At 34.9% G+C, this 25106-nt stretch overlaps 1 protein-coding gene across 6 annotated transcripts in view; it reads right to left on the bottom strand.

Annotated features, from left to right (window-relative positions):
- Positions 1–24701, bottom strand: part of KCNT2 (potassium sodium-activated channel subfamily T member 2) — a 371051-nt gene extending 346350 nt beyond the window's left edge. For 3 of the 6 annotated variants that reach the window (XM_079107987.1, XM_079107988.1, XM_079107992.1), the window contains exon 1: positions 24117–24700. In XM_079107987.1, the coding sequence (XP_078964113.1) occupies positions 24117–24211 (95 nt within the window). In that variant the 5' untranslated portion in view covers positions 24212–24700. Of the gene's footprint in view, positions 1–24116 lie in introns of all 6 variants that reach the window. The other 3 variants (XM_079107991.1, XM_079107989.1, XM_079107993.1) reach the window with 2 other exon arrangements.
- Between the last annotated feature and the right edge of the window lie 405 nt (positions 24702–25106).

Here is a 25106-nt window from a genome sequence, read left to right as displayed (position 1 = left end):
AATATCAAAACTATGGCACCCATCCATTATGCTTATGAATGTAATTGCTTAAACATGGTCTCGGTAATCCACAGACTTAAAATGCAGTACTCATCTAGAGGCCTGGACTTAAATATTAGAAACACTTCATACTTTCAACTACTTTACACTGACCATCAACAACATTTGACAGAGAAAATAAACATGGTTAAAAATCAACTTTTTATGAAAAAAACATAAATCTCAACTCTACTGAATTCTTCGTTATATAATTAGCAGAGCAGTCAAGCACTTCTCTTCCTATTACTAAATTTCCTATTATGTAGTTTAAAAAAAAAAAAACTCACAGCATTTTTAGACTACTGCACAAAGATCAAGTTGGTTTCAGTCCAAAGACAGAAAACTAGTTCACCATACACAAATCAATAAATAGAATACACTATATAATAATAGCATGACCATCAATAGATGCAGAAAAATCTTTAAAATGTCATATTTTTCATGATTAAAAACCCTGAATAAACTAAGTATTGAAAGATCATGCCTCAAAATACATTTTCTTTAAAAAGTTATTTGTGACAAACCCATAGCCAATATCATCCGGAATGGGGAAAAATTGAAAACTTTTCCTCTAAAATGAGGAGGAATGAGACAAGGATCTGCACACTCACCACCCTTACTTAATATAGTACTGGAAACGTCAGCCAGACAAATCAGCAAGAGAAAGCACTGAAAGGAATGTAAATAGGAAAGGAAGAAGTAAAATTATCCCTGTTTGCAGATATGATGTTATGCCTAGAAAACCCTAAAGATTACTCCAAAAGATTCTTAGAACTGATGAATGCAAAGTAACAGAATACAAAATCAACATACAGAAATCAGTAGTTATCCTATACATCAATAATGAATTCACTGAGAAAGCAAACAGGAAAATAATCCTGTTCAAAATAGCCTCAACAAACAAACAAAATCATGAATAAACTTAACAAAGGAGGTAAAAGATCTCCTCTAAAATGAAATTTATAAAAAACTGAAAAAAGAAATTGAAGAAGAAACCAGAGGATGGAAAGACCTCCTATGTTCATGAATTGGAAGAATTAATATTCTTAGAATGTTCAGACTACTCAATGCAATCTACAAATTCGACACAATCCCTGTCAAAAAATACCAGTGACATTCTTCACAGAATTAGCAAAAACAATCCTAATAGTCAAATCCTACAATTCAAATTAGGAAGCACAACAGACCCCAAATATCCAAAGCCAACCTGAACAAAAGGAACAATACTGGAAACATCACTATACCTGACTTTAAAATATACTACAGAGTCATTGTAACAATAACATCATGGTATTGGCATAAAAATAGACAGGTTAACCAGTGGGAGAGAATGGAGGCCCTGGAATAAACCATCCAGTGTCTTCTAATTTTTGACCAAGGAGCCAAAACTATACTTCAGAGAAAAGTCAGAACCTCTTCAACAAATGGCACTAGGAAAAGTGGACATCAAATTCATCAAATTATACTTTACTGACTTGTATAACTAAAAAGAACACAAAAAAATTTTTTTTAAAGAAGATGGAAATTAGATCCCTATCTCTCACCCTCTACTAAAATCCATTCAAAATGGATCAAAGCACTAGAGAAAACAAAGGGAATATTTGATACTGGCAATGATTTCCTGAATAGGACTCCAATAGCTAAGGAAATAATAGCAAGAATTAACAAATGGGATAACATCAAATTAAAAAGCTTCAGAGTAGGAAAGTAAATAATCAACAGAGTGAAGAGACGACCTATAGAATGGAAGAAAATTTCCACCGTTTATTCATCAGAGTATTAATATCCAGAATATGTAAAGAACTAAAAAAAAAAAATCAACACCGAAAGAAAAAGTAACCTAATCAATAAATTGACAAATACTTCTCAAAAGAAGTGCAAACCATTAATAAATACAGGGAAAACTGTTCAGTATCTTCAAGCATAAGAAAAATGCAAATGAAAATTTTGAGATTCCAACCCATCCCATTAAGTATGGTTATCATCAAGAAAACAAAACAAAACAAAAAAAAAATAACAAATGCTGGTGAGGATGTGAGGGAAAAGGAACATTTTAACTGTTGCTGAGACTATAAAGTAACATAGCCACTGGGCAAAAAAGTATGGAAGTTCCTCAGAAAACTAAAAATAGAATTACCACATGCTCCAGCTATACCACTCCTGGGTATGTATATAACCAAAGGAGTGAAAGTCAAGGACAAAAAGAGATAACCTACATACCTATGCTTATTGTGTCACTATTCACAATAGCCATGGTATGGAATCAGCCTAGATACCCATCAACAGATAAAGAAAACACGGTATATATTACACAAAGGAATATTGTTTGGCCATAAAGTAGAATTAAACTGTTATTTGCAGGAAAAAAATGAATGGAACTGGAAAGCATCATCTTAAGTAAACTCAGACAGGAATCACATGTTTCGCTCAGGTGTGGAATCTATGCGGAAAACAAAGCAACATGCAACATGAGAGCAGAAGGGGACTATGAGAAAAGGGGACGGGCACTTTGGCGAGGTAAGGATAAAAGGGTGGATACGATCACAGATTGTTACATGCGTGCATGAAAAATGTTATAATTAACTGTTAATTTGCACAATTAATAAGCATCCATAATAATGATCAAATACATGAAGTCTTAAAACTATAAGTAATATTAGAAATTTAATTATTTTGGTGTGATGCCTCCCTTGTTGCTGGAAGAATAACATTTCTTATATGGATTAGTATTCTCTTCTGTTACCATTAATGGCAATATTTAACTTAATATTGAGCCACCTCCTTAGCCTACAACTGAGGGAACCAACATCCTACCACCTTGCAAACCATGAGTTTTCAGGGTTAGGGTTAGCTTTCAAGACTACTAAAATTAAAATTAAAGGGAAAATTTTTAAGAACCCTAATGGCACTATTTAAAATTCCTTTCACTAAAAGGATTTTTTAGTGAATTTTACCATTACAAACTGTTTTCTTCATACATACCTCCCTTGAACTCTTATGTTGGTAAAATTTGTCTACATTGGATAAGAACTTCAGTATTTTAAAAGAACTCATAATTGAACAGCATTCTTGTTGTCTACAAATAATGAGACTTGTAACTGGATAATTGACACAATGACCATATAACTTGGTTCAAATAAACACTCAGTTTATGAAACATAAACAATAATAAACTGCTGCCATCAAGATTCTACTTTCCTCAGGGAAACTTACTGAAATATAAGAACTATTCTAAAAGTGGGAAAGTTACAATAAAATTTTAACAAGAACTGGACTTCATCAAATTAAAACCTGTTTCAAAAACAGTTCTCCATATCATACCCCCCAAAAACCGATGACATATTGATGACTGCTAATGACTGACAAGCTATTCTAAAATTTCCAATATACTATAAATAATAAAATGGTAACAAATATTTATTAAGCAGAAATTATTACCCAGTACTTAGCTAAGGACTTTTCATGAGCCATCTTTTATCTCAAAAAGGCAATAAGATTAGCATCCATGTTTTGCAGATGAAGACACTTTTAAATAATTGCTCAAGACACTGAAAGAGGGACAAAAGTTCAGTAAGAGCTGGTTAAAGGTTGATGTCCTCAGAAGCTTTACTGTACTAACATTTAAAAAGTGTTTGACCTTTCCCTTTTAATTACTTAATTGCATACCATAATGCCACAACTCACCAAGTTTCATCGTTTATTAACATTCTGTGTCATTATTCAGATGGCTAAGCTTCGTGTATAATTTCAGAGTCCTAATTTAGCTGAATGCTTATGTGATTTAGCTCCACAGGTTTTAATTATAATAATTTATAGAAACCTGTTTATAAGCCCTTGATATAGAATTTTTTTTTACTTTTTATTTAAATTTCAATCTTCTATTTTAACAAAAAGAAGTGCCATGAATAACCCAGTGTATGTAACCCCAACTCTTTGATACTTATTTTTAGAATTAAATGGACCATCTATTTAATTTACATTGTAATGGCCTAGGTAGATATAACATGATGGAAAATAAAATAAAATAAAGCTCTACTACAAACTAAGACAGTTCAAATTACCCTGCTTTAACACGCTGACATGCTCCACTGCTCCCAAATATGTAATTCACTCCAAAGAAAAATGGATTCATCTTTTCAAAAACAGTGGAACTCCCTGGCTCAATGCCTGCATGGCTCTTGCCTTGATATGATAGTGAGGAAAAATTACTATCATCATAATCACCATAATCAATACTTTAAAAGCCTTTCCTGTCAGTTGAGGCAGGGTAATTTCTTATTAGTAATCTAAATTGCCATTTCATGATGAGGTGGTTTTTGTATATTCCAAATACTCAGTTCAACCTCTGTAGGATATTTGAATATGGTATTTGCAGTATTTGATTTGTAGTATTTGATTGAAAGGTGGTATTCTGTAGATTTTGAAGACGGATTAAATACATGCAAAAAAATAAATAAAATAAAATAAAAACAGGGCAACAAACATATAAAGCAAAAGCTGTTGCCCTATTGTCCCAAGGGGAACATACCACCAATGTGATGAATTACTTGTAAATTAAAACCTGGATATTATTTCTTTACATCATTAGCTTTTCTGAGGGGGCAGTGTTTGTGATGTTTATTTTTCTGAATAGCACACAACAAAACACATTTTTATTTGTAAAACAATACCACTGTCTTATTGAAAGCATTTTTGTTGAGATTTTTAAAAAGCATTTACTACTTCTTGAAGGTTGAATTTAAAAGCACTTACTTTAATTGTTCTTAATATATGTGCTATGTCAATTTCCTTGTTTTATTCTTGTTGGCTTTAGTTTTGCCAATAATACAAATACACAATGATATGGCGAACAATACAAATGGAAAAATAAAAAGGAGTAACAGTGCTCTCTACTTCATCAAGTCTTAAGCACATTTCACAATGTTCTAGAAGCTGTATAGTTATGGGAGTCAATTAATTTCTCTCAAATAATAAAAAAAACACGAAACAATATTTCTGAAGTACAATAAAGAACTATGCATTAAAAATGTTTATACTCATGTTCTTGCCTGTTAACAAGGTAATTTTACATTTAAGAATTTATTTTAGAAAAATCACCAACAAGACCCCAAAGATGCCTACAAGTAACTGGAAGTAAAAAAAAGTAAAATATCAACATAAAAGCAAAAGTCTAGCAACAACAATAAAACCTCATTAAACCATATGACACATGCATATTATGGAATATTACACTACCAAAAATAACCCTTCAGGAAACTACTTAGAAACACATTTCACTAAAATTTTAACAGATTTAAATATGTCTACTTAACAACATGTTAAGTAAAAATGGCAGTCGACAAACCTGTATCGTCTAGGGGATATCTCCATCTGTGTAAACATAATCCTTCCAGCCACTAAGTATAAAAAATATACATACATATATGCATGTGCAAGTAGTCAAAGTATTTTACATACTTTTAATGGTTTTGCACATTAAAATGTACCAAGTATATTTTTTAAAAGTGTTCTCAAACAAAATGTAGCATAGGGTACATGCTACCTCAGTGGTAAAGCAATTGCCTAGCATGGATGGGTGAGGCCCTGGGTTCAATACCCAATACCACACACGCACACACACACACACACACACACACACACACACACAAATGTAGCATAGAATTTGTAGTCTAGAAATATTATAACTAAATGTCAAAAGTTTATTTTTTAAATTGAAAGATAAAATAGTTTACATTATCAGCAAATTTTCTAATAATTTCATACATAATATTTTGCCTCATTTTTCTCTTCTGCCACTTTATCTCTGGTGGGTCTATTCAGCCAAAAACCAACTCCATTATCATTAGTCAAAGAACTTATTCCCTTTCTTATAAAGGTATGCAAAATTAATATGTGCATTTTTGATACATTACATTCATTAACACTTACTACTATATTTGAGTACTTGCACATGTTGATGTTCTTGAGTCACAGTAGGTGTTCCAAAAAAATCTGAACTGTCCCTTTTATTTGCCTTTCCAGTTACTGAATGTGCAGTCCATTATGCTCAGCCCATTTCATTAACAGAGCTCTTTAATTTAGGCATATAGATTTCTAAGTCAATTTGTCCTAGGTATCACCTAGAATGTACCCCTACAAAACCTTCCTAAATCTCTCTTTTAAAAGTAAAATGACTCTGGTTTTCCTGTCACTTTCTTCACTCCAATAACAGAAAAACCAATTTGATAGCCATTCTTGTTTTAAAAATAGTGTGGCCCTCTAGACATTTGGAAAACGTAGAAGTGGTTTTTGAAAGGAATTTAGCCAAGTATACTACTGTGAGCCAATCTTTCATTCTCCCACAGGTCTGGCTGGTTATGGCTCTTCTTCCTTTCAAATACATTAAAAATATTAAAAGGGAAGGGGAAAAGAACTACATACAAACTTATTATCTGCCCTAAGTGATGGACAGATACCAGCTACTCACAAGACAACATCATCCTTATTAATGAGCAGGACAAATTTTAACTGTTAGATGACCTGTTGCAAGAAAGAGAAACAGTACCAAGGTTACCACAACATGGTCCAGGTGTCAGGTGACAGCCCCAGGCCCACCTGCTTGCTGTCCAGAGCTCTCTGGCTTCTCCCTACCCTGCTGGCATGACTCTCAGTCTCTTCTTCACTGTTAATTTAGACATACTCTTCCAGGTGTAAAAAAGTACCTTTTCAGCAAGGGGCTGGTCGGTGTGGGCTTCATCACTTACAATCTTAGTGGCTGCTCTACTTTTTAAAATTTTAGGCGAAATACAGTTCCTGCTTCAAAATTGAGATTTTGAGGTTACTTGGCAGTAATGAAGAGTTCACTCAACCACAGTTTATAGGTATATATTCCCTTATTATACACTACCCCAGCACCAAAAATACTCAAACCTACTCAATATCTACATCATTAAGTGATGTTTTTACGTTTTATTAGTGTATTATAGTTATACATAATGGAAAAGAAGGTGTTCCACCTTAGTTCCCAGTACTTTCTCTTTTCAGCTCCTCCTCCCTCCACTTACTCCCCTTCTATTCTACTGGTCTTCCTTCCATTTATTTATAGTTTTTACTTAATGCTTTAGAGATGTACATAAAGATGCGGTCTACTCATGAATGCACATAGTGCAGTTTGATCAATTTCACTCCACCATTTCTCCCCTCTCCCATTCCCCTTCTCCCTTTCCTCTGCTACTCTCAGCTCCCCTTATTTTCATGGGATTACACACACCATATCTTTTTTCCCCCAATTTTGGTCTAGTTTCTGCACATGAGAGAAAACATCCAACCCTTGATTTCCTCAGTCCAGCTTATTTCCCTTAGCATGATGTTCTCCAGTTCCTTCCATTTACCAGCAAATGCCATAATTTCATTGTTCATTATGGCAGAGTAAAACTCCATTGTTAAAAATTCACTCATCTGTTAACAGGCACCTGAGCTGGTTCCATAATTTGGCTATCGTGAGTTGGGCTGCCATAAACATCGAAGTGCCTGTATCACTCTAGTATGCTGATTTTAGAGGTTTTTCTTTCCTTCTCTCTTTTTTTTTTGCGGGGGTGAGGATCAGTGGACTGGGTAGGTCATATGATGGTTCTGTTAATAATCTTTTAAGGCATCTTCATACTGCTTTCTAGAGTGGCTGTACCAATTTAGTCCTACCAACAATGTATGAGTATACCTTTTCCCCCACATCCTCATCAGAGTTTATTATTTATATTCTTGATATTTGTCCTTCTCACTAGAGTGAAATGAAATGTCAAGGTAGTTTTGATTTGCCTTTCCCTGATTGGTGGGGATGTTGAACAGTTTTTTTTTTAATATATATTTATTGGTCATTTATATTTCTTCTTCTGAGAAGTGTCTGTTTAGTTCTTTTGCGCATTTATTAGTGAAGCTATTTGTGTGTGCGTGTGTGTGTTGTGTTGAGTTTTTTGAGTTCTTTATGTCTTCAGGATATTAATCCCCTGTCAGAGGAGCAGCTGGCAAGGATCTCCCATTCTGATGATTTTGTTCTAAAAAGCTTTATTCAGAAGGCTGAATCATATCACAGGGACAATATGGAGTTACTTACAATTTTCCAATGGGCCTTGGTACAAGTTGGTGCAGTGTTTATTACATTATAATTTCCATAAAGGAATATAAGAACATTCACATATTGGACCATTCTGTTTGTCAAGAAAGGAATTAGGAATCCTGGCAAAATTATAATTTCCTCTGATAATTTCCCAGGAGTGAAGGAAAACAATAAAATGATTAAAGATGTATGCTTTGAGTTAGAATTATGAGTTCTAAACCTCATGAGAGCATTATCCCTATCAGGCCTCCCCACCCACTCAGCAAAACACATACACACACACACACACACACACACACACACACACACACACACAGAGTTTTCCATAAATAAACCTGTCCTTAAAATGGTAAAATTCTTCAGAGGAGGTTGAGTCTACCTCTTGTCCCAGGAGAAGATTGTAGATTATAACTATTCTAAGCTATGCATAGTGGTCTCACTATTTTTACCATGGTTTGGTTTGTGCATGACCTGGGAATCTGACAGAATTCTAGCCAATAGAAACACAAAAAGCAGTCTGTTGGGATGCCTCTAACAAAGCAGTTCTCATGTTTAAGAAGGACAATAGGCAAGGATAAGTCTCTTTATCTGTCTCTTGACTCTAAAATAGCCATTCAGGAGTAAGGGGAACTAGAGCCAGAAACATAGCATGTACCAAGGGATGCTGAGGAGAAAATTAAAGAAACAAAATGAGTTTCAGAATCCCTGTTTTGTTGAGTGTATTATTAAGGATATTTCACCTGGCTTTTCTATGATTATCCAGTGAAAGAATCAATTTCTACTATTTGTATAAAGTATTAAATTTCTTTGTAGCTGAGTTGTTTACCTATAAAGCATACATGGATTGATTTCTTTCCCATTCATATGGTGAAGAAGACAAAGACAAAAAGTTTAAAGGTGTTTAAATCCAATATTTAGCTTCCAAATGTTGTATGAATTATATACATAATGGCACAATCATTTTTCTTGTTAACTCTGTAATTTGTTAATACTTTTTCAATACGCTATATAATAATCACTTTATTTGCCTTTCTTTCTGTACTAAATGGTAGTTAGGGATATCTTATTTTCAGAGACATCAGAATAGATAACATATAGTCCTGTCTTAACTATTGCTTGTTTGGTTGAATTAAGTTTGGTCAATAATGAAAATTAGTGATAAGTACAATTTTTCTTGGCTGTTTTGGAAGTTATATCAATTAGATGCTAGAAATCTCATCCTCTGAAATTTATAATCTAAATGTATGATAGCAATCTGCATTGAATAACATAACAAACATTAATACAGTTGCTCCTCTTTTAATATCTCCTCTCATCTTACAACACCAATACTGTTCTTCCCAAGGCAGTCTCCAATCTGAACAACCCTCCCAAAGTTTATGTATGGAATTTTTTCTTTATCATTTTCACCCTCAATGCCCTACGTTCTTCAGTTTTTGAAGTAACTTAATGAATCTCCCTTCTTTTTCTCTTCCAAACCATTCCACAAACTTCTGAAATAATAATTCCACTAAAGCAGTAACTTCAATCACAGCATCACCTTATTCAAAACATTTTAACACTCATGCTACAAAAGAAAAAATTAAACTCTTTCACTTTGCAGTGTAAATTATCTTCAATCTGCCCTCAACCTATCAATAAGATGTGGTACTGATCTTTACATATACTGTTGTTTCCAATTGAGTCTATTTTCTGTATTGTGTTATAGAACAGACCCTGTGGAGGATCATCCATTGTGACTTTGGACTGGCCTTTACAATTATGTCTAATAAATGAATTCCAAGAAATAAAATTTACTTTCTCTCCAGAGTTCTCTATGATGATTTTTTTCCATGGCTTTCATGGTAACATCACTTGTACCACATTCTAGTTTACATAATAGTTATTTTATGTGTCTTATCTCTGCAGTACTATATACTTTCAATAATGGGGAGATCATAGCCTTCAAGTACCTCTCATATATTACCCTCCCTTCATATGATAGCAGAATTAAGTTCACTTTAAGGCAGGTGTGTTGATGCATGCCCGAATCCCAGCAACTCAAGAGGCCAAGGCAGGAGGATCCCAAGTTCATGGTCAGCCTCAGCAATTTAGCAAGGCCCTAAGCAACTCAGTAAGACCCATCTCAAAATTTAAAATAAAAAAGGGTTGGGGATGTTGCTTAGTGGTAAAGTACCCCTGGGATCAATCCCCAGTACCCAAAAAAGAAAAAAAAAAAAAATGAAATTCATTTTGAACACAATTTGGAATACACAGAGTAACTTCCTTGCTAAAAGGAAATATTACTTGGAATACTTTGTAAGTAGAATAGAATCAGCAAGTCAGAGACCATTGTAATAAGCATTTTAGTTAGTCCTCTTTGGGGACATATATTTAATCATATATTTCTATGAGTAATTAGAGTTTATGTTTCTCCTACTTTTCATGTCGTAGTAAAGCTGCAAGGGTAAAATTATTATTACAAGTGTCTTCCTGGTACTGAAGAGTTAGTTAAATCTAAAGTGGGCACTCCATGGGACAAACACAACCAGGAAAGGATCTATCTTAGTACTTGGAATAATAGGAATATATATGTTCTAAAATAATAAAATGCCTTCCATTCAGTCTTGAGACTTGCTTAGATAACTGTCACAGGTGCAGTTCACATATTATCTATTCAAGAAATCAATTTTAATTTATGCTATCAGTACAAAACTGAACAGATCCTAAACTATTAGAAGTACTATCCTTTGATAAAGGAAAACAAAATGTTTACAGGATTTAAAACAAAGAAGAAAAAAATTCCCTTCTGTTCACCCAAAGTAACTATTACTACCACTGCCTATCTTTGTGTGAGATGGAGTTGATCATTCACAACACCTCCACAACTCCCATGGACAATGGCACTGCTGGCTGTCAGAGCAGATTGATGGTTTTCACTGAGCAGCTCCCCATGTAAATTTCAGAATTTACTTTAACAGTTATTTGAACTGTCACAGTATGAATTATGGACTAAAGCACATTCTGCTTTGCTATTTCCAAAGGAAAGCTCGTCGTGAATATTAAACTAGGTGTGGGAAATACATTTTCAAGTCAAATGACTTAAAATACAATACCTCAGTTTAAAATGAACATTAAAAAACTATTTTGTTTCCAAAGGGGGGGAACCCTTGAATTCAAATGACCTCTGATTTTTATTATAATACTCTATATATGTGGGTACACATATATATTCATAGCTGTAACTTTTTTTTTTTCTTTTGGCAATATCTTGCTTATATTATAGATTTAAAATTCTGGGATCCTTTGTATAAACCACTTATGTTATAATGTAGGAAGATTCAAAATGAATAGAAGATACAACTTTTTCCCTAGAAAGTTTTATGTTTTACCTGCAAAAACATAAGCATAACTATAAAACAATACAATGACACACTGAGTGTATTGAATTATTCTCAACACATACTGAATATTGATTTCATATCTCATTATTAACTCTGTAAGCAGTTTAGAGTCTCGTCACACAGTAGGGAATGATGAGGATGTGAAGAGGTGCAGACAGTCTCAGATAATGGCATGATAAAAGCAAAGGCACTGGTACGCACATAAGCATGGAAGATGAGGGAATATTTCTAGGAATAACTACAGTGATTAAATTTCAAGAAGCATTTTCAGAAGAAAAGTCAATTAATGAATGTTGAGCTGAGCAGTTTAGCTTTCACATAATAAGCATAGTCTTTAAAACATGAATATTCTATGGCAAAATTATGTTTAAGAAGATTATAATGAAAATCTATAGGTTGAGCAAGGTATGAGTTGGGCATTGAAGATTATTAGACATAGAGTGCATGAAACAGACTTAGAATAATGAGGTACACTGGCAAGTTGGAAACTAATTTAAATAAGAAAGGATGAAACACTACTGGGAAAGAAAAGGTGAAGTTCAATAACTGAAGTAAGCTGAAGAGTAACATAAAACTAAAGTTTTGAAATGGAAATTTGGGATGATTATTGTGATGGTGGGTGGTGATGGATACTTTGAGGCTATTTATATAATAAATGAACAACCCAAAATTGGCTATAGTAATTTTTCAATTGATATGAAGAAATAGATACAGAGATAATGTGCAGACATATCTATTTACATTTAAGTATATGGGATATATAAAATAACTAAATTCAAGCACTTAACAAGTCTGAACAGAATATTAAATTGTATGACACACACTTGGAGGATTTGGGAGAAATGAACATGAATTAATTATTCAAAACTATGTAAGGAACTGACAACACAATTTGAACTTACGTTTTGATTAGAAGCCTAATAGATCCTCCATAAACAATGACCAACCTCAACAATATTTCTACTTCAGAAATATTGACTATAAATTATAGACTATAATTATAATTATAATCTCTTTATATTCTTAAATATTAATCAAAGTCATATGTATTTAAAATATTTAGTGAAGATTACATGAAAGACTTATAATTCATTCGGAACCACAAGAAGTCCTTTTTTGTCCTACAAGATATATCAGAAATGTATTTATTTGTGTGTCCTGTAGATTTATTAAAGTAGATAATTCTTTCTAGTTATACCAACACCTGGCAGGAAGAATGTTGTAGAAGCCCTATAAAACGTGTTATTCTTTTATGATAGAAGAGTAGGTAAGAACATTGCACACTAACCAAAGATCCACAGGAACAATTCCTTTAAATTTGAACATCAGGAAAAGCTGTATTTCACCTGAAATACTAGTTTGTCTCTCATCCTGTGAAACTAATCATGTCTTCTTTCTTGCTCTATCTTTGTGACCCACCTCCAGCAACTATATAGAAACTCATGGAATTGCTTATCAGTTCAACAACTGACTTAACTTTTCCCCATGCTATATTCTGCCATGTTTTTCTGTTTATTTTGTACTATACTGCACATATTCCTGTGAACCACTGCACCTCTTCTTTGGAACAGATGACGCATACAAATAGATTGGCCTGTTAAACCTTCAATCAAGTAATTTTGCATTATCACAACTAAACATCATAACATCTGCGCAAGTGAATTTTTATTATTACCAATACACTGGTTCAGAATAATCAATTTCTCTTAGATACAAATACTTTAGGGAATAGACATGTAAATAAGGAACCCCAAAGTCCTGCTGCAAAGAACTGGATGAAATACACAGTCAGCAAAACAGAATTATGTGAATTAACTAAAGTAGCAAAGAGATGACCTTAGACCAAGTTTCCAAAACAAGAGTTTGTGTAGGTTAAATATATGATCTTACATGTTTCTGTGGTTCATATACACTCAGATTTCACTTATTTTTCACCTATTTTTTCACATTAGCCATTCTATTATTATTTTATTCCTTAGATATTAGTTATGATCAGCCTATTTCAAACAAATAAACACACAATCTCTGCCTTGATTGTTTTGCTAATCTATTACAATCCACTTTTTTTTGACTCAGTGAACACCACTCTACAAAGATAGAGAAAAAATATTTTTCTTCTAAAACATATAGCTGACTTCAAAAATTTTCTTTTTTAAACTAGCCATTATTACACTGGCCTAGAAAGTGCAAAAATTATGTGATTTTTTCTGTCTTGGTAAGTCTACATTGGTTTGAATTTTGTTTCTTCTGTTATTTAAAGAGTATTAAATGATATATATGTTACAGACATAGTTGATAAGCATATTAGATTCTGATTCTATCTCTTATGGGTTATATGTCTTGGAACAATTACTTCTGTACCTTGAGTGATTCATCTGTGAGGGGAAAAAAATAATAGAATTCCTCCAAGATGGTGCAAAATAATAATATATGTAACATAACTAGAACAACGTTTGACATACACTAAGCTCTTTGTAAAACTCACCATCTGATAAATACTAGACTCAAAACTACCATCTATTTTCACTGTATCTTCTGAATTTTCAGGGGATATAGATGAAATAGCATATGAAACCATTTGTTGGAGACAGGTAAGATATAGAAACAAATTACTCAAAATTTCCATCTATAATTTGCCAATGTAATCACCACATGGTGTGGCAGTGAAAAAAACCATTACCATCATTCCTTAATGAAACCTGTGCAGCGTGCTGATCACCCTATCTGATTCCTAGGGGACTGAGTAATATTTCAATTTTGACAAACCTGAGACAGCAGGCTGTCCATTGTTAAACCACACATCTGGCTCCTGTTGTTAATAACTGCTTGTTTGCAATATGTGGACAATCTACAAGTTTTCCCACAGGGAGTTAAATGAGGTTGAAATGTGTTAATCCGCTTTTATCCCTATTCACACACTGATTTACAAGATGGGTTAAGTATGCCCTTGTAATAACAATTCATCATTATGGTTCTGTGTGAGTCTAATACAAGAAAGCCAAAAAAAAGCAGTCCTTTATTTCTTGGATTCGCTGTGGTTTTTGGCTTTGTATGCAAAGTCCATTTCTTAAACATATTTACGTACTGTGAAAATTGGAAGTAATACAAGTCTGAGTTCAAGGAATGCATACACAGAGGGAAATGATTTGCAGTTTTTAAAGCAGTGGCATAATTGCAAAAGCTGAAATCGCTGAAGTGCAGTTTGGCAGAGAGGTCAAGCTAAGATTCTAAAGAGGAAAGGGGTCAAGAGTTGGAAGTGTGCTGCCAAGCCACTGTCCCTTACAGATAAGTCAAGCTTGTCAGTTGGGTCTCTGTTTCTGCTTTCTTCCCTGGTTCTCTTTGTCAAAAAAAAAAAAAAAAAAAAAAAAATGAAGACAAATATGATCAGTGCAAAACTCAATTCAAAATTGTGGAGAGAAATCTCCCTGTCCTGGGTCTCCCTTTCATGCTGATGAACCTCTGCCCCAACCTAGGAGCATTTTCCCACTATTTCTTTCAGGCAACTTGGACTTTCCTGTCTCTGACCTCTTCACCTCAAGCTCTAAAGCAATCTCCTCTTCATAGTCAGAAGAGGCAATTTTTTTTTTTTTTTTTTTTTTTTGCGGTGCTGGGCCTTGTGCTTGCAAGGCAAGCACTCTACCAACTGAGCTATATCCCCAGCCCTAGAAGAGGCAAATTTAATGCCACTGGTGCACTGATTTAGTTAACACATATGATTTATTTTTCCCAAAGTATGGGCAGCAGTTCTTCCTTCGCTTGAAATTACATACGTCTATGACTAGTTTGTTCTAGTTGTACCTAATTATTGAGGAAGCAAGTTCAGAAATTTCTAATGCACACCTCTGCTTCTTTTTGTATAATGCAATGCAAAAGATCCATTGCTACTCAGTGTTTTTCTTTCACGGAATCTCTATTTCTATTAATCTGCCTCAAACATGCTCATGATCACTTTTCTACATGACAGATATGCAATCAAATGTCCAGCGGGTCAGAGTCTTCCAATATCCAGATGTTGGGACAAATTATGAGGCCAAATACACATGAACAAAGTTGGAGAGACAGAGGTGGCTGGATATAGGGTATATGAGGGAACAGTAGCTACCAAAGAATTTTATGTTCTTTTCGTTTAATACACAAGTCCATAATTTGAAAAGCTACAAAGATATAATATACAATATTATGAAAGTTGCCAGTATTAATGATTGCTTTAGGCAACGAAAAACTAATAATGCCGTTTAACTGATAAAGTGAAACTCATGATTGTGATACGTGGTACACTTCTTGGTTTCTATGTTAATTACAATGAAATACAATAGCTATTATTTATTACCATATATTAGGTTTAAATATTTAATACAGATTATATTAAGTACTTGACAGAGTAATAGTTTTTTAAATTCTATTTAGTTGCAAGGGTAAAATACACATCTATGTATATTTGTTCACTCAGTTTGGTCATAGGATTACAACTTTAATAACTTCACATACAGCTACCACTTCTCCAGAAGTTCCTGGCCCTGGTTATACATCTCTACCTTACCTGAGGAGCACAATCAATATGCAAAGGGGCTGCAAGTTCTCTGCCTTTACTTGCAGCCCACCTACAACTTCACCTGAACAATTGTGACTTTGGTCTGAAGATGAAATTTTGTCAGAACTCCAATCCTCCTCCCCACCATCTTCTATAACTATGGAAGACTCCAGTAAGATGCTCCTTTTAAACCCTATTGTATATTCTCCTGCTCAGACCTGTCTACTGAACTCTAGACCATACCTGCAACTGCCCCCTGACGTTCTTCAATTCTGTAAAAATGCCTTGTTCTCTCCTTCTACTGCTCCTCTGAACAACCCGGCACTAGCCTGACATGTTTGTTTCCTGTTTACCTATTAACATCTTCCTATCCTTAGCACAGATTTCTTTAAAGTCTTCCCAAACCACCCTCTTGACTGCCAGACTAAACAAGCCTTCTCACAGCATCTAGAAATTTTCCTCTGTAGCCCATCAAAATCATATTTAAATCCATTTCTGCAATTTAAAAAAAAAAAAAAACTAATGTCTGTTTTTACTACTGTAAATTTCATTGTTGTCAGAACTAGATCCATTCTGTCCATGATTTTATCCCTACTGCTTAGTGTCCTTGATAGCTGGTAGTTGTCTAATGCATGCAAATAATGCCAATGGGATTAATTTTCTATAGTATGTTTTTAATTGGGGTAGAATTAACTTTGAAAGGAGAAAGACCCAGATCTCCACAACTCTGAATTTTCTTCAGGGAGAGGTCATTTAGCAAATATAGAATTGGTTTTACTAATATAATGATAATATAAACCTGCTTATTATGATGGTCATCCACCAAATTTATATCAATTGTACCAATATTTCTGATCCTAAAAATTGACCTATTTCAATATACTTTAACGTTTACCACATTGGATTATTAAAGAATATAAAAATGTGTGTTGCCCCACATTACATTTTTATTCCTAGGCATTTTATCTAAAAATCCTCTTCAATAAGATAACTACGTTCATATATATCCTATTCTCAAAAAAAGTTGAGGAGACATTGTTGTCAATATGGACATAATTTATTCTATTCACTAGTTCACAATGTTTGCATGTTTTTACAAAATCTGCAGCTTGACTTCTGTGTAATGATAAGATCCTTTCATGATCCATAAAAATATCCCATATGGCCAAGTGTGATGGCACATGCCTGTAATCCCAGTGGCTCAGAGGGCTGAGGCAGGAGGATTATTCAAAGTCAGTCTTAGCAATTTATCAAGGCCCTACATAACTGAGTGAGAACCTGTCTCAAAAGAAAAAAGAAAAAAGGGCTGGGGATGTGGCTCAGTGGTCAACCGTTCTTGGTGTCAATTCCTGGTACAAAGAAATACATACACATACCCCACATGCAATCAAGGACTGTCAAAAGTGAAACTGAACCAATTAGAACAAATTTAAATTTTTTTTTTTTTTTTTTTTTTTAATGAAACTGATTGTCTTTCTGGATCATTATCTCTGGTTTTGACTACATTTTTTTTTTTTTTTTCCCGCGGTGCTGGGGATCAAACCCACGGTCTTGTGCTTGCAAGGCAAGCACTCTACTGACTGAGCTATCTCCCCAGCCCTGGTTTTGACTACTTTTGCAAAGAAAATTTTAATTACTTGTGAAAAGTCTTAGTTTTTAAAAAATCTTGACAAAGAATATTGAATATTACTTAGAAAAGGCAAGACTAGGCCAAGCATAGCAGTTCATGCCTATAATCCCTGCTTCTCACAAGGTTGAGGCAGGAAGATAGCAAATTTAAGATAAGCCTGGGCAACTTAGTGACGACCTGCTTCAGAAAATAAAAAGGGCTGGCGATGCAGCTCGATGTCTAGCACCCCTGAGTTCCATTCTCAATACCAGTGGTGGGAGGAGGGGGAGCCAGACGGATTTAATCTCATACTGTAAAATCATAAAAACTGGTTAAAACGGGCATGATGGCAAAGGCCTGTAATCCCAGCGGCTAGGGAGGCTGAGGCAGGAGGATCGCAAATTCAAAGTCAGGCTCAGATAAAGCGAGGCACTAAGCAACTCAGTGAGACCCTGTCTCAAAATAAAGTACAAAATAGGGCTGGGGACTGGCTCAGTGGATGAGTGCCCCGAGTTCATTCCTCGGTACCAAAAAAAAAAAAAAAAAAGAAAGAAAGAAAAAAGAAAAAAAGAAACTGGTTAAATTTCAGTGTATAAAACTCTTTTTTACTTCCAAAGATAGATTAGACAAGCCTGTGCATAAGTAAGATGACATTAGCAACACATAAATACACTAATAAAAAACAGATGGACCATCAATGACAAAATGATTTACGAATTTCTAAAAACAGTTTAATTAATAGGAACATGAATTGTACCATTCCGTAGAAATATTCAGTGTTAACATCAACAAAGGATAAAAACCATGATCTAGCTTCTGGTACATGTTAATACATATATTGTTAGTTTAATTTTTATTTTATTTCAAAAATGAAGAATACTTAACTAAGAGTATTTAACCTTCATTCAGGTCCACTATTTTTTATACTTTCTTTTAAATCTATTTTCGCAGAAGTTGATATTAAGAAGTTTATAATACTAACAGAGAAGGGAAAAAAAAATACTTTAAATTTTGGTAGGATTGAGTTAATCGAAATAACTTTGTTGATTATCACCTGAAATATGTTTTGCATCCATCCTTAAGACCCAGTTGAAGCTTCTTAGTGGAAAGTGTACTCCCTTTTCAATGTTACAAACTTTAGGTAGAAAATTATATTGCTGAAAGCTATTCCCCAGTCCAAGTCTTATTACATGTGGCTGTATTTTGAAAAGTTAAAAGTGCAAGACTCACAGGTATTACTAATACATAACTAAATACAGAAAGTGGGTATATAGACTCAAACTTTTTATATAAATTCTAAGGAACTTGAAAACCACATTTCAATTTCATTTATGAGTGGATCAAAGGGAAAGAACAGTGTTTTTATATAAAATATTAATGTCAAATTGTGGTAACTACTAAAAACCAGTAATTATTAATGTATTTTTCTCTGTATTTTTAATTACATTGTGTATATTTAAAGTTATTTTTGCACCAGTCTACCTCAGTTTCTAATTTTTTATTGCTTTCTTCATAAAAATTTCTTAACATAATTGACAGTGCTAAGATGCACATAATTATCAGATTATTTTTCTAACAATAAATGTTACATCATTTTTACAGATATTGTATATGTATGGTTGATTCCATTATACAACTAAATAGTAAAAAATGTTTATTCATTTTAATGGCACTCAAAATATTTATAAAGCATATTTATTGACCTGAGTGTAACAAACTTGGAACAAATATTCCATAATAAATGGTTAGTCTGCAAAACAATATATAATTTATAATGGGAGATAAAATTTGTCCCATTTGCCAATGTAAAACCCCTTTCCTTAGTATTATTCCATACAGCAATATATTTTGCAATTTATAATAAGTAGAACTGCACATACTCCAAAAGCAATTCAAGTATTTTCCCTATTTTACAAATACCTCTTAAGTCGTGAATTGACTTGTACTCTTTGTTCAAATCCTTTTATGGTTTTAATCCTAGGGGACTTACATTACTTTTAAATGCTACCTATAAAATATGAAAGATATACTTAAAATTACTGGAGTTGACATAATTGACCTGACTTTCAAAAACAAGAATAGTCTTAATTAAATAAATGGCCTACTCTTTTCAGACTACAGGTAAGAATCATCCATAACAGTAATTGGAATTGTGACAGTCTATACATATGAAGTGCATTGTGTTCTCAACTTTAAAATAAGTGTTGGTGAAAGAGGAAGGTTTGTATTAACTGTCTGGAGGTGTTTAAACCCTCACACTTATCTATCTTTAACTGCAGAAGAATACTCTAAATCTCCGTTATTTTATAAATCATACAAATAACAAACAGAAAAACAATGGCTTTTAATATTACGAGTCTACATATCACAGAAGTCTTCCATATGAAACCAGTTAGACTGTCTCTACTCATATTAGTGCCAATCACAGGATAACAATGAAAACTAAATATTATAAATATTATATTCAAAATAAGTTGAACACCTTGCGTCATCACTAATGTGACTTCAGTTACTTTATTTTCAAGCAAAGGCTGAATAGACTATCTACAAATAATGAAGGATTTTTTGACAGACTTAAAAGAGAAATTCTACAAGGACATCATCATAACAAAACAACTCTGCCATTATTTTGGAGGAAATTCACCTCTAATTATATCGATGACCACCTCCTTAGCTAGAAGCACTGTTTCATATTTCTCTATTTTTCCCAAACCTGCCTTAATGAGGCACTGAGATGTAGCAAGCATTCGAGGATTCCTGAATGGATAAATGGCCATTCAAGACATTTAAAGCATTTGTAATAGACTTTTGCTTTTAACTCAGGAGGACAAAGAAATAAATGTGCATCATATGTACAGCAGACATCCCCAATAAGTAATGTTATTGTTTAGTAATAAGTAAGTAATATTATTGTTTAGCAGCACTCAAACTTACTTCATGGCATCATAGAACTAATGTTGTCCACGTGCTAAATTCTCTGTGCTGCTGTGTCTAACTCTGTTCCCTTATGTTCTACTCAGATATCAGAATGCAATTAAGGTAGAAGTAATTATATAAGGATGGCACATATTCCATTAAACACATAAAATATCCATTACATATCTGTTACACATACTATATATACATACACACACACACATTATGTGTGTTTTACATGGTTATTACATTTATGTGCTGGAGGATGTGTTTACCTATCAAAAGGTAGCAAAATATAAATTTAGGAGATCTATCTATCCAAGTTGTATCAAAGAAAGTCTATGGTTTGAAATACACACTGTCTGTATCTTAATAGGTTCATCAATATTTTCTCTTTCACAATACCTTTCCATTTATCTATTATATGCCTCACTTATTTTCACGTCAATCAACCATATCCTACTAAGCATTAGCTTAAAATTCTTTAAAAAGAAAGTGTCAAGGGAGAAAGTGTCTACCTTCCCACAATTGGAGCTCAATTCCCCCATCATTTCTAGTATGTAAATTTCTTGTAAGTGAAGAAGACAGCCCTATTTATTCTTATTTCCCCAAAAGTGGAACTTCAGCTAGGACTGAGCATAAGAAGTTTATTGAGGAATTGACTCCAGAAAGTAACAGTAGAGCAAAGGAGTGTTCAAAATCAGCAAACTGGGAGTATTAAGCCAGTTATCACTGTGAATAACTGGAGTTCAGTTCCCTTGGACACCATGTAGAACAGGCTTCAGAATGATCTCAACCAAGGAGCAAGGAAGCTGAGGTATATGTTAAACAATTCTCTATTTACTCAGGGGTACTTTGACTTGCTCTCCACTATGCAGGTCTAGGGTGCTCCTGAACTTAGTAGGGGAGAGGGACCCTCAGACACAAAGCATTCATAGAAAGTAGGGATATGAGCAGAGCACTTAATCAGTTGGTGGAAGCTGTTTACCTTCTCTTATCTAAAAGTGTCCCCTCCTCAACTCTGTAAAAAACTCATCCAAGACAACAATTGAATAGAATAAAATTGCTTAAATACAAAGAGGAATCTTTGACCTTATTAAAGATAAAAGAGATGGCTTTACTTACTGCAAATTAGTTTAAGATCTTGGGTGAAAATATTGCATACTACGAATCAGAACAAATCAAAAGTGAAGAAGGGAACCAATATTTAATGAGAACTTAAATTATGCTAGGTGCTATAAAATTATTGTTACAAATTCCAATGAATAAAGTGAAAAAACTTAAAGAGTTTCCCATTTTCTTGAGTTTCTTGAGAAATTGGAGTCACAAAGAACTAAGCTCAAGTCATATTTACCCTAAGATACTTGAACCAAGACAAATAGTTGATTTCCCAGAATCTCAGTTTCCTTTTCTATAAAATACTCACCCACAGTTCAAGGATTGTCTGAGGATTGACTGAGATAATACACAGTACAGTAAAGCACTTGGCAGTCTTAGTACCAGCTATTAATCCTGTATCTCTTCTTCTCCCTTCTTGTTACAATTTTGTGAGGTAGATATTTATGAGGCATATATTCCCATTACAAAAATAGAACCACTGCATCTCATAATGGTTAAATAAGTTCCTCAAGACCACTCAGATAGTGAACGAATAAGATGGAAATCTGGGTCTCTGATTCTAAGGATCTTGCCTTCAAAACTTAACAATTGAGATTTAGTTTGGAACCCATTGGCAGTATTAATTTTTATAAAACCACCAAATCAGTTATGTCTTTTCAAATGATTGAACATTTTTAAATGTTTAATATTTAATTGTAATAGTAAATGTGTATTTTTAAGTTAAAGTTGGGCTAGCATATATTGTATTATAATAGAAATTTTAAATGACTGTGCAAAACTTTTCAATATGCCAATGACTTGTTTAGGTCCTATTTAAATAAGAGGCTTAACTACTGACATATCTGCAACATCCTTAGAAAAATGGGGGGCAACCACATAAATAATTGCATCTTTGATATTGAGCTTAAAAAGCAAACAATACTACCATCTCCTTGGCAAAAGTATACTCTTCATGTATTCAACCCACCTCACACTTTTTACAATGAAGATTTCTATTCTACTTGATGATCTGAGGTCCCGCAATAAATACAAATTCAACCACAATAAACATGCTGCCCTTGAACAGTCATTTAACTCAGCTAATACAGTGTTTCTACATGTCAATTAGCATTATAAATCTGTTTAAATATTCTATTAATTATCTACAGTTAACCAGAACACCCCAATTCACAAGCATACTGAGTAATACCTCAGTGTTCTTAAATTTTTAACCAACATACACATTTTTGCCTAAAAAGAGATCTAATTGAAATATTATCCTCTATAAAATATCCATCTTAAATGACTAATATGCGACCAAGGAAGTTATGCTCATAACTGATGTCCAATATAAAGTCCCCAGTGTCCTGGAATAGGAGTTGGTATTGGGAGCCCAGCAGGTAAGAACAAGAGGGAAGGTGTGACTGCAGGGGGATTTCCGATTGGACCAACAGTGGATCTTGTATTTAATTCAAACAGAACATACACACCAAACCGAACTTCAGGAAAACATTCAACTGAACTCTGAGCTTAGTTAACACAGGTATTATTTTAAAAACATGAAAATGTGGCATGTGATACATGAAATGACTATTCCAGAAAATACTGAATTCAACGAAACACAAACAGTGCTCCTTAAATAATGAGACAGAGATACCAAGAGGAATTTCATAAGTTCAACTAAATAAAGAAGCAGTGCTATTGATAATACACATGAGCAATATTTTCCTCATAATTATTCTAGTTGTGAAACTTTTATTTTGAGACAAACTGTTTAGGTTAAAATTAGAATAATCATAAAAAGGCATCATGCTATACAGACATCATTATTAGTCACAGTTACCTGTTCAAAGTAAATATTTTCTAGGTCAGTTGTTATTATCTGCACTAAGTACCTGTTACATATTTAAACCAACTGTCTACCTAGAACTCCAAAGGTTTAAACAGCATAAAATTCCTACTGGCAAGTAAACATCTAGTCAAGAAAATGCTGACAAGAAATAAGGAAATAGGAACAGGGAATTTTAAGTTTCTAATGTGCTTTTTCAATCAACTTGAATAAATTTTTGAGATGGATTAACCACACCAAAGAAAAATAAAAATTGTCGGGCACTGGTATTGCGTGCCACTTGGATGCTGGTACCTCTCATACCAGCCTTCACACCCTGAGGAAAGCACAGAGAGACAAAAGAATAAGCATCGAATAAATGCAATAAATGCACTGCAAGAACAAGAAAGTGAAAAGGAAAAGAGTTCCTCATCTATAGCAACTGCTCTATAGAGTCAAAATGGAGAGACGCGTCAGAGTCCCTTTTACTCGCTCGCCCAGTGTCACCGGCTCCCTTTCGGCTCTCTCCGTCTCCCTCCATCCCCATCTCCATCCAGCCCTCCCACCTCGGGCTCCTTTTCAGCAGCACCGACAGAACAACACCGCACCACACCACTCACCTGTCGTCGTTCTGCCATCCTTGGTCCCCGAGCAGCAAATCCCGAAACCTGTACCTGGGAGGCAGAGGGGGCACTTCGCTCTCCAAATCAACCATTCTTCCTCAAAGAGTGGGAAACATCAAACAACAAATGGTGGAGATGGATGAGAAAGAAAGAAAATGTTGCGGGGTGGAGGGAGGAGATGAGAAAAACGCGATGGCCGAGAGAGGGACGCCAGGAGGGGAAGGGGACGCGGAGGGGGAGGGGTCGGCTCCGCGCCGGAAGCCGAGGCTCGAAAGGGGGCTGGCTCCTCTTTCCCGAGGGTGTGATGGGATGATGCAAACCCAGCCCAGGAGCAAAAGTCTGGCTCCGACTAGAATCTGCGCTGCCAAGGAACCGCCCCCAGGCTCGGCACCGCCTCTGGTCCCCAGGACTGGGGGGAGGCGGGAATGCAAAAGTTACTTCGCTGGGGAAAAAAAAGGAGAAAAAAACGCGCGGTGCCTAGAAAGAGGGCAAAGGGGTGGAAGTTAGCGCCGCGTGATGGCGAGGCACTTTCCTAAAAGGCAGGTAAAAGAACCTCCTGCGAGGGCATCCTCCGGGCTGCGGTTCCCCGGGCGGGCGTGCACCCGGCACAGCCCAGAGAAGGCGGGAGGAAACACGGTGGGGTTTTGGCCCCGGGCGCCGCCAACCCGGCTCTCCCCGCACCCGTCCTTCGGAGCTGTTGCTGGAGGCCCAGCCAATGAGCCTCCCCTTCATTAGCATAGCACAGTGACGGAATGGGGGTGCCTGGGGACAACCAATGGGGGCGAGCTAATTAGCGAATTCCGGGGCTCCAGACCCTTCCCTGGGAAGAGGGGTGCAGGGTGCACACAGCCTTCCTAGGTGCGCCTTTGCTTGGGTCGCCTTCGGCGCCGGTGGGCGGGGTGGAAGATGCACGTTCCTGGAGAGGGAATCCCCGCTCTCAGTCGTAGGAAAGCCCCATTTTTTTTCTCACAATCTAAAAGACGGAGG

Source organism: Sciurus vulgaris, assembly GCF_902686455.1.
Source record: "Sciurus vulgaris genome assembly, chromosome: 12".
NCBI lineage: Eukaryota > Metazoa > Chordata > Mammalia > Rodentia > Sciuridae > Sciurus > Sciurus vulgaris.
This window is presented reverse-complemented; position numbering and strand designations above follow the sequence as displayed.